Raw genomic sequence first — 11,517 nt, 5'->3', positions numbered from 1 at the left:
AGACCAGATATTTGGTGCCAGTTTCTAAAATTCGAAAGATGGGTAGGCTAGGCTACTACAAGAAAACTAAAGTAGGCAGTAAAACGCCTGTGCAGTGGCGAATTACTCCATGTGTGATCCGCTCGAAATTAAACATAGGCCTACCCATCATTGAAAAGCATGAGCACAGTCTTCAAAGTCCCAAAGCCTGGATGCTGTCGCCACAATCTCTTTAGGATTTGGGACTGGACTCTGAGCAGGCCATTGCAGTAGCCTTTGGTAGGCCTATCCTTCGTGCATCTGCCCCGCTTCCAAACTGACACCCTGACACATTTAGCATTAACCTTTTGTTTTTAACCGCTTAACAGCGCTTAACATTATCATTAAATCAATGGAACGCAGTTGCAGAGACCGTTTCAATCTTCTCCTTTACTATGAAAGAGAAAGTAAGGTCAAGGACAAATTATTCTATGTAAATGGAAATAAACACTCATGCAATTGGAACGTGGAAATTGAAAAAGAAATATATTTAGTAGGCTAAATATATTTAATTATCACTCCAAACGACGAGACATGATACAAGCTGTGTGCATAGAATACAGTGTAGCCAACTACGCATTCACTATTATTGATGAATGATTCTATGCCCAGTGTTTAGTAAATGTAGGCCTATTTACGTAACACTCCAAACGACGAGACACAATCTCCCTAGGGTAACGCATTCGCTATTGATGGATGATTCTATGTCCAGTGTTTAGTAGGTCTAAATATATTTAGGCTACTTAACACTTCAAACGACGAGACACGATAACAAGCTGTGTGCATAGAACCTAAGCCTACTTCATTCGCCAGATAATTTGGGTCCATTTCTCAAATATGATGCATTATGATTGACGAATGATTTTATGTCCAGTGTTTAGTAAATATATTTACTTAACAAACGACGAGACAAAATACAAACCACTTCACACTGCAATTAGCCTACATAGGCATTATTATTGTCCATATTATTGTCCTACTACGATTGATGAATGATTCTATGTCCAGTGTTTAGTAAATACATTTATTTAGCACTCCAAACGACGAGACACGATACAAGCTGTGTGTGCATAGAATAGTGTAGGCCTACTAGACTATGCATTCGCCGGAGAAGACATTTGGCGCAAATTCTCAAATAGGGTGACGTCGGGATGGTGTGGGACTGTACAGACTACTATAATAGGAAAAATAGGAGGGGCGAGATCCAAAATGGGAGGGGCGGGATCTCAGAAATCCAGACCTGCCCACTTCTGCAAACTGCAGTTGGATGCTACTCTGTTCCAGAGTCGGAGCAAAAAGAACCACTTGCACTTGGAGAGGGGCGGGCGACGGCGCACTTGCGCTACCGGAAGTGTTTGGCTCAGGGGGGAGGGAGCGCTTGTGCCACGTTGATGGAGCTGAGCTTCAGCACAGTGGGGACGTGGAACACACAGCTCCCCTACTAGCCGGGAGACCCGCTACCTGCTAGTTGGCTAGCCCTCTGCCAGCACTACAGACCCGAGACGAAATAGAGCAAAACGATTGATTAAAGTTTTGGACCCGTGCTTGCCGCATCCGTTATAGTGAATGCGAGAGCAGGGAGCAGGCTGACAGGTAATACAACTCTAAAATAAACCTTGTGGACAGCTTGGCTCGGAGCTAACTCTGGCTCCAGAGCACAATAACATTACACAACATAACAGTACAGTAGCTTTGAAGCTAACGACTGCTAGCCAGTCATTTACAGTATAAATCCGATCAGTTTATAGATCCCTCTTTTCGTGATTGCATCTCGATGAAAACTGGTAATTAAGCCTGCGAAATACAGCATTCATGCAGGTTGTCACGACTGATTTAGCTACGCAAATCTGTAGATTGCATAGTTCTAGCCTACCAACTTGCTGCAGAAAATGAATCAAGGCTAAGCTGAAGTATTAGTAATCTTCTGGCTTCTGGCTTTGTTAATCATTAACTGTTAATGCCTTGACTGCCCTTCCTCATGCTCGTCGTCATTCAAAAGCTCTTTCCCCTTTTCCCTATTGAATGTCAATAAATAAATAGGCCTACGCACAAATGAATGACCACTGATTGGAATAGTACCACAGGTGTTGATTGATTACAATGTTGCAATGTAAACAAGTCCGCGCTGTGTAAACAGAACGTGTATTCTAGTTGTTCCAGTGTTTGACTCTCAGTGAGTTGTTCTCACCGCCCATGTGTTTGTATGAGGCGTCTCTCACCTTTGCCTTCTCCTGCATGGCTGTAGGATGAAGCTGAAAGAGATCACCCGCACAGCTATCCAGGCCTGGAGCCCAGCCCAACAGCACCCAATCTACCTGGCCACAGGTGAGTTTCACTCCATTGTGAAAAGATGGGTAACACTTTACTTGACGCCTGTGTCATATATGCATGTCATTACAGTGTCATAACAGTGTCGTGGAGTGTTGGGATAGTTGGATAGTTATACACGTGTCATAAACATTATGTCCATGTCATAAACATTCTATGACTATTGAGTGACATTCGGTTATGGCAAAGACAAGTTGTATCTACGAGTGTGTGTCATGACACTATTATGACATTGTAATGACATGCATATGACACCGGCGTCAAGTAAAAGTCAAAGATGTCTGGTTATTACTCCCCAAACAACGGGCTTCCCCTGTGTGACAACCAGAGGGATTGATCAGTACTCATTGAACGTGATATTGACATTTACTTCTGATCAACTTCTGTGGGTTCTGAGTGATATCTTGCTAACCAGTTGTTAGAGAAAGAGAATTTTGTGACGCCATACATAACATATCAAGACTGTTTTTGGAATGGTATGATCTTATCCAAAGCTATTGGTTACACTTGACGCCATTGTCCCTGTTACATAGAATCTACATGCTACACCTAAGCCTCTAAATTAACACCAGCCAACCGGCCAAATGCTGGTGAAATTTCCGTTTGGCCGGCGGAAAATATCGACTTACTTACTGGCCACTTTGACCCATTAGTGACTGTGTGTTTAGTTAGTAAGGTTAATGAGTACTAGTTAGCCATTTTGCCTGGTGATGAAAAAAAGTTTATTTGGAGCCCTGGCCTCACCACAGGTTCTTCCCGTTACCCCGTCCTCCCTTGTTACTACCTGCTCGTGGCCGCGTGGTGATGTGGCAACAAGACTTCACTGACAGTTTAATACAGTATCTTACAAAAGCACGATTCCAAGGTCATTTTCTCATTCGCAATCGGGATGTTGAAAGGGCAAATGTCCCCCAAACATTGTTTTGGCTAGTGTGACTTGATTGTTTTCTCCACGGAGGCAGGTCATCAAAGCCCAAGGCCACAAGCACAGCTCTAGGACAGTATTTAGGATAATGGACTCTATTCTATGTGACAATGTAACAAAGTGTGTAATAGCATGTGACATTCTGTTTGCACTGTGCATTTGGATCAGGGAGGGTATGGATTAGTCTTAATGCTACATACCATGTAAAAGGTCGCATGCTGTTATAATGTAGTATACTTCTGAAATAGGGGCTAGTTATTAAATATTTAAGTGTTCCCAAAACTTCATGCAACAGCAGTCAGTCTACCTGTACCTGACTACTGCATAGGGGCAATCCTCCTGCATCCTGCACCACCCTGTTCCCTGACCACAAGTGTATTTGTCTTTATTCGATGATGCTGTATACCGAGGCTGCAGGTTAAACTTTGCAACCAACATTCCCTGTACTCTACACTTTTGGCCAGTGGTTCTCAACCTTTTTTGGAATAAATGCCACATTGACTTCATCATAAGCCACCCAACACCCCCTTGATCTCATCATAAGCCTACCAACACCCCCTGTAGTATTAAAAAATAGAATGGACTAAGCTTAAATCCCCCCCAACAACAACTAAGCGCCACCCTCTCTCAGCTGTCCATGCCCCCTGGGTGGCTGTAGGGCCCTAGTTGAGAAACACTACTTTAGGCCTAACTGGCAAAACTCGTGCGCTACCAGGTTTCTGTGACAATATGTTCAAGTTGTCTTTGAAGCATGCCATATTCATTAAGCCCTTACAGCACAGCTTTTTGTAGCAGTCAGTTTACAGATGCACAGGTGAATAGTCAGCATTCAGGAGACCCAAGAGCCTGTCTTCCGGTTGAGGTTGTGCTATATTCCCACTTAGTGGTTTTTGTGTGCCGCCTTGCTGTCTTCTTGACGCATACTGTACATCTTGCTTGTACAGCACTTTGGGTCCAGCTCCTGTTGTGTTGAGTGGGGTGTCTATAAATAAACCTGAACTGTCGGGCAAAAAGCAGTGCATGTCAACAGCTGACAGGTTCTCCTCTAGCTAACTATTGGGATGTGTTTTCTGTGTGCAATGTTTTCTATGTTAAATGGATGCATCAGTTATCATTATACAAGGACGAGTGAGTGAGTGAGTGAGTGAGTGAGTGAGTGAGTGAGTGAGTGAGTGAGTGAGTGAGTGAGTGAGTGAGTGAGTGAGTGAGTGAGTGAGTGAGTGAGTGAGTGAGTGAGTGAGTGAGTGAGTGAGTGAGTGTCACTTGCTGTGGTTTGGCTTCAAGAAAGTGAAGCACTTAGTGAAGGCTCCTCTAAGATGTGAAGTTAAAACATCTCACTTAGTTGCTCTTGCACGCTTTCATCTTAAAGGGTTTACAGGAACATTGGTTGAATATTGAGGATGAAGTATCTTAAGACATTGTCAGTTTCCACCTTAGAATGTGATGTGGCATAATATGGAGTTTTTATAAGCTGGTATTGTTCAAGGATCTTTGTGAGAAGGTGAAGTTTCCCTCTCCCTTCTCACTGGCTGATTTAGCCTATTTTTAAAACTCACGAACGGTGTATTTATGAACATTTGTGTTTACTGAACTGTCGGGACTTTGGCGAGCGAAAATACACGCGCACACACTCGTACACGCGCACACTCGCACACCTGCGCTCGCAATGGAACACTTTCTCCGAACATTGTCATGGCCATGGGCGGAGGCGCGCACCGTCAATGGCAGGATTCCATCAGTGACTTTTGGGAGGGGAAATGTGTGGGGATTTTGTCATGTTTATTATTTGTGACGATTATGAATGTGTACTTGGGCAATCTGCGTTCTATGTGATTAATGTTTTGAGTATTGTGTTTAAACTGGCTGTTTTGTTTGGCGATGGTCGGAAGGAATTGTGAGACCAATCGCATAGGTTAGTCTAGTCATGCAGCGTTGAGTGAGTAATTGAATTAGTGAATAATTGGCTGGCCCAAGGAAATGGGTGTATTTAAGCCGTAGTCAAATCGTTGATGTGAGCGATTTTTGATTGAGAAGCACCTGGTAACCAGTAGGAGGTGGCTTCGCGTAAAACTGCTGCATATCGGTGTAAGCAGAGAGTTGTGCTGTGAGACTTTGATGCTGCAGAAGTAATTTTGAAGACTGTCGTATTTTGTTTGCCAGAAGTGTCCTGTCCATGTGTTTTGATGCCCACGTGCACATTTATTTTCTAATGTCTGGTGAAAAGAGGGGTAGCAGTCGCTTCCTCACAATCTTTTTTATTTTGTAATTTTGATGGAAACCTCGGGTCAGAGAAGTATGATTGTACACTGACAGCTGTATTTAATGTCAGTACAAGTTTTGAAGTCTGGAAGGCAGCAGTGTTACGAAAAAAACATGTTCACTGTGTCATCTTGATATTGAATGTCAAAGCATGGCTAATGCAAGATAGGAATCAAAAGGACTGTTCAGATGTCCACAGTTGGTCTTGCCACTCTGTGCTTTACTTTGCTTTTTTACATTATTATTACATTATTGCACTTAGCTGACGCTTTCATTTATTCAAAGCGGCTATTCTTTTTCAGGGTATTGGTTACGTTCCTAGAGCAATGTGGGGTTAGGAGCCTTGCTCAAGGGCACTTCTGCCATGGATGGAGATGTAGGGAGAGGTCAGGGGGATTCGAACCTGCAACCCCTAGATTGAAAGACCAACTCTCTAACCACTACGCCACGACTGCCCCACATGCTTTCTGGGGGGGACTGATTGTCATTCAAACAATTGCTAGTGTTGTATGATGCCAACTAAACCGGCTTCAGACCCAAACCCCTCATTTGAAGTGATGAAGGGCTCTAGGGCTTCAGCATCATGTGAAGTGAGGCAGTATTATAGTTAAGATGGGGAGCCTGTGTTTGTGGAGGCTGTCTGTGTTAATCACAGTCTGCTTTGATCCCAGAAGTCCCAACCTACACACACACACACACACACACACACACACACACACACACACACACACACACACACACACACACACACACACACACACACACACACACACACACACACACACACACTGTAAAGGCTCAGTTATGCTTCCTACTTGTGCCACAGAGTGAGCTTGACGCAGCCATGATGCAGTTAATTCTTGTTTATGCCCTGTTTTGAAGCACGGTCTGCGCGATGTCATTCCACGCTGAAACTGCTAAAAGAGTAAACTAGACGTGTCGGTTGTTTTTTAGCATCACAGACTCGACGAGAATGAAAATGAAACATTAAATCTTTATATCACGTGCATGTTTGATCGCACTGGCAGCCACAGTAGTAGTTTGGAACAAAGAAGTGGCTCATTTGTCGAGGACGAAGCGGAATGTTTCCTCGACCTCGGAACCACTGTTCAACTGTCCAAATAACTTCAGCGTCGTAACTTGCAAGCGCATGTGTTGTCTTCGGTTCGTGTAAATAAATCAAACAACAAAACACGGGCAACTTATTTAATGAAGAGTAGAACAAGGAAGTAGCGCTTGTTCTCGACTCGAGGACAGAGCAGGCTGGTCGAGAGGACCAATCAGAGACCTATTTTCGCCCTTTCACGCCGTCGCTCCCTGCGTCGAGACACAATTTTGGGGAGGTGCCCCAGAGTACCTGCGTGATGGGGGGGGCTTCACTACGTTAACTGCGCGGCTCACTGCATCATGATGCAGTGACGCTGATCTCGAGGCATAAACCACCCTTTAGACACTAGGATTTTGGGCCTGAGACTGTGCCCACACTCCAGCACTGTAAGCTACTGTACCCGCTACTCATGTGTGATGGGTTCAATGCTGAAAGAAGATGATATGTTTATGCTGGTCTAAAGGAAGAGACTCATTCATCCAGGACATGTTTGTAACCAGTGCCCCTTCAGTGGTGTTGCTCATCTATTGTTGCCAGATACTGTTTATATTGCTGGTCTCACTGAGTGTGTATACATGCAGTTGAGTATCCCGAATATGAACGGGATATTCAGTATACTGAATTTGCGTTTGAGCATATAAACACTTCAGTATCCCGAATAAGCCCTTACTGAGAAATCGGGATATGCTAGGTGGAGTATTCCGAAAGAAGCCGAGATACTGACACATGTACACACCTTATCCCGAATACAGGGGCTTCCCATGGAACGCTGTTGCTGGTATCCAAGATACATACATTTGAAGAGAATTCTATAACGGCCAAGAATGTAGACTGGGATATAACGTTCTGTGCTCATATAAACACCTTATCCCGAATATGATCATAACTGGGATATGCCTCATATTCGGGATACTGAACACTCTCATTGGTAGCTGCGAAGCAACTGACTTCTGTATGGAAGTTCTAGAATGTTCAGCCCTCAAGGACTTGTTCTCTGATGTTGTTTTGGAATTTTGTCATGTGCACTGTGGACCGTGCCTTTTCTGGATCACCAGTGTCTGTCTGCTCGATTAAACTATTGACCTCGTGCCAAAGGATGAGCTTCGGCCTAGGAGGTGGAAGTGAAAGCCCAGCAGGGAAAACTCCAACCCCCATTGTCATTGTGACACTGCACTCCACAGCGCATAATTGAACACTGCACACAACCAAATTGCATTCATGCCTCACCCGTGCAAGGGGGCAGCCCCCAATGGCACACGAAAGGACGGTACCATGCTCAGGGTACCTCAGTCATGCAAGAGGATGGGGGAGAGAGCACTGGTTAAGTTCTCCTCCCACCAACCTGGCGGGTTGGCAGTTGAACCGGCAACCTTTGGGCTACAAGTCTGACTCCCTAAGGGGTCTTACACACCAGGGCGGTAAAGCGTCGCGGAACGGCCGCATTTTTTACCGGCGTCGGTGAAAATACATTGAAACATATCTGTCCTTACACACCAACCGGCGGTAGTCGAGCGTCAGCGGCGCGGGAGCCGGCTCCGCGCCACGCTGCATTTGGAAAATAGAACTCGAGCATATTTTTCACACCAGCGACCGGCGGTGTCTCATTCAAATGAATGGCAAAGTAGCATGCTAGCTTTGGCTGTGGGGAGGGTTTTGAATAGGACTGGCCGCACACGCCGACGCTGTCAGTGTGAAAGGCAGGGAAAAACACGCCGGCCAAAACTAAGCAGAAAGACCGCGTTCGTCCTGGGACCGTTCCGTTCTGCCTTGGTATGTTTTGGCCCTAACTGCTTAACCAGGAGAGAGAGAGGGTCAGGCAATGCTCTTCCATTCCCCTTATTAATAAGCTTCAGAGAGGGGCATAGTAGCACTTAATACATTTGCTGGTTGTGGTTTATTTGTCCATGTACACTAGTGTACGTTTCTGTACGTAGGAGTACATTATTGTTTCTGTGTAGTGTACATGGATGTCTGTTTTTGTGTGTACTCACAAAAGGGCAAGACATTGGCAACTGCCAACTGGCCAAAAACTTGACTGCGGCTAGTTACAGTTTCACTAGCCTCTTTGACAAGCAACCTATTCTTTGGGGTGACAAATCACAGTAGTCACATAAATGTTTGTATTTAGAATATTCTAAAGAAGAAATAATAAACTGAAAACAAAACACTGGTTAGCAGAAAGACTAAACAGCTAGAGACTTGGTAAACAACTAGCCACAGTGGACGGTGAGCAAAAAGTTAATGCTAAGCCCTGGTACTCACATTTTTCCGGTTAGCAAAAAGTTAATGCTAAGCCCTGGTACTCGCATTTCTGTGCATTGGTATATGTCTGTGCACTTACTCTTTGCTCTCGGGTCAAAGACGTCCAAAAAGGAACTGTCATTCAGTGTAACGGATACCTTCTGCTGCCTGTAACTGTAAAAAAACATGATTTTTAAATTGTTTCAAGTGATTGGATGACAGCCGAGGCTTTCATGAATTCACTAGAAAAATAAAAAATAAAAAGAGTCATGTTTCTTACAGTTACAGTCATCAGAAGGTATCCGTTACACTGAATGACAATTCCTTTTTGGACGTCTTTGACCATCTCTCTCTCTCCAGCTTCAGCACCAGTGCACTAACTCTCTCCCCCCCTCTCCCCCCTCTCCCCCCTCCCCCCCCCTCTCCCCCCCTCTCTCTCCCCCCCTCCCCCCCCCCCCCATCCTCCCCCCCCCCCCCTCTCTAGGCACCTCTGCCCAGCAGCTAGATGCCAGCTTCAGCACCAGTGCGTCCCTGGAGATCTTCCAGCTGGATCTGGCCGACCCATCACTCGATATGAAGACCAGCGGCACACACACAACGCCACACAGGTACACACGCACACGCACACACGCACACACACACACACACACACACACACACACACACACCCATCACTGGACATGAAGACCAGCGGCACACACACCACGCCACACACACACACACACACACACACACACACACACACACACACACACACACACACACACACACACACACACACACACACACACACACACACACACACACACACTTCTCACAGGTAACAAACACATCACAACTGCTGTTGGCCTTGGTTGGTAAAACGAAACAGCTGTTATAATGAATGAATGAGTAGATGCAGCTCTATGGTTGTTTGATCTGACAGCAGTTCGATGAAAGACTTGATCCAGGAAGCATGAGAGTGTGTCATGTCAATCCAGGGTAAAACATTATTGGGCCTTGTCCTGGTTCAGTTGCCTTGATTCCCCGAGGCCAGTGGTTCTCAAACTGTGGGCCGGGGCCCACTGGTGGGCCCTGAAGGTATTCCAAGTGGGCCTTGAAATCATTTTGTAAAAATCTAAATCATATTTTTGAATGTCCTGTTGTTATTTTGTTACAGTTTTATTGCTTATTTTTGACTATTTATGCAAGTTTTACTGTTCATTGTGTCAGAGTTGGGCCCCGGATATTTATGAAAATTTCAAGTGGGCCCCAAGTTGGAAAAGGTTGGGAACCCCTGCTGTTGGCTATTTTGCTATATTAGTCTTTGTCTTTCTGTGCCTTATTTCAGTTTCTCATGTTCTGTGTAAATTCAATTCTATGCAGTGGAAGAACTTGTATAACTATATCGAGAGAGAACCATAGAACAAAGTTCTACAGTACGAACAGTGCCTCTCTTTTCCGTCTCATTAGTGTAAATTCAGTTCATTTCAAGATAAAGTTAGGGTTCCCGCTGTCACCGCTGACGGAAAAACAATAATATCTAACAACAGCATACAGATATAATCTTCTAAGACACAATAAAGAAGCATCTCTCTCTTTTTGTCCATCTCTCCTACGTAGGTATCATAAGATGGTGTGGGGGCCGCACGGCGTGGGCTCGGACGGGCTGCCGTCGGGCGTGCTCATCACGGGCGGCGAGAACGGCAACATCATCCTGTACGACGCGGCCAAGATCATGGCCGGCAGCAGCGACGTGGTGATCGACCAGAGCAGCAAGCACACCGGCCCCGTCAAGGGACTCGACGTCAACAACTTCCAGGTGAGCAGCCACACGGCCAGCTGTAGCCTCATGCCAGCATCACACACGAACATAGCTTGATGTAGGGGTGTCAATAATAATCAATATGTATCGATGCATCGATCTTACGGCTAACGATCGAATCGTATCGTATTGTGGGGCATTCTGAACTAAGTATTGAAAATAATCGAATTGCTGGCCCCTGTCCAATGCCCTAGCTCTGTAAGATAAAAAGAAGTGGAAAAGTAATGGAAAAAATCGAATCGAAGCGCATCGCATCGCATTCTTAAGGATCAAAAATAATCTAATTGATGCCTTAAGAAATTGATATCAAATCGTGTTGTTATAAAGACTGGGATTTACACCTATAGCACACCGGCCCCGTCAAGGGCCTCGACGTCAACAACTTCCAGGTGAGCAGCCACAGCCAGCTGTAGCCTCATTGCAGATCTGAACGGAAATTGAGACAATACAAACTTTATTGAGACATCATTGTAACAGCCAAGAATTGTTTTCCCTCTGGATGCTGTGAGTGAGTTATAGAGCTCGTTCCTGTCAAAAATTGGCAAACATGCATCAGGGTTCCCACTGGTGCTTGATTCCTTGAAAATGCTTGAATTTCAATTAAGTGTTTCAAGGTTGTGAAAATGCTTGAAGTTTTGGTGAAGTGCTTGAAAATGCTTGGAGATTTGTGTCAAGTCAAACTCAGTAAGCCAAATAATAGAAATAAATTGTTCAGGTACATAAAAAATCTTAAGGAGTGAGATGTCAGATGGGATTTGCCATTCGACACCCTAAAATTGATTAGAATGCAGGAAATTGCATCTTAAAAACACAAAATGTTCTGGGGGAGGACCC

General features: G+C 44.9%; 1 protein-coding gene across 1 annotated transcript in view; it reads left to right on the top strand.

Annotated features, from left to right (window-relative positions):
* The first annotated feature begins 1,406 nt into the window (after nucleotides 1-1,406).
* Nucleotides 1,407-11,517, top strand: part of LOC134458652 (protein transport protein Sec31A-like) — a 62,281-nt gene continuing 52,170 nt past the window's right edge. The window contains exons 1-4 of the mRNA XM_063211082.1: nucleotides 1,407-1,611; nucleotides 2,264-2,343; nucleotides 9,364-9,487; nucleotides 10,482-10,680. Of these exons, the coding sequence (XP_063067152.1) occupies nucleotides 2,265-2,343; nucleotides 9,364-9,487; nucleotides 10,482-10,680 (402 nt within the window). The 5' untranslated portion in view covers nucleotides 1,407-1,611; nucleotide 2,264. The remainder of the gene's footprint in view (nucleotides 1,612-2,263; nucleotides 2,344-9,363; nucleotides 9,488-10,481; nucleotides 10,681-11,517) is intronic.

The sequence above is a fragment of the Engraulis encrasicolus genome, chromosome 11 (genome assembly GCF_034702125.1).
Source record: "Engraulis encrasicolus isolate BLACKSEA-1 chromosome 11, IST_EnEncr_1.0, whole genome shotgun sequence".
Lineage (NCBI taxonomy): Eukaryota > Metazoa > Chordata > Actinopteri > Clupeiformes > Engraulidae > Engraulis > Engraulis encrasicolus.
Note: the sequence above shows the minus strand (reverse complement) of the source record. Positions and strands in the feature narration are given on the sequence as shown.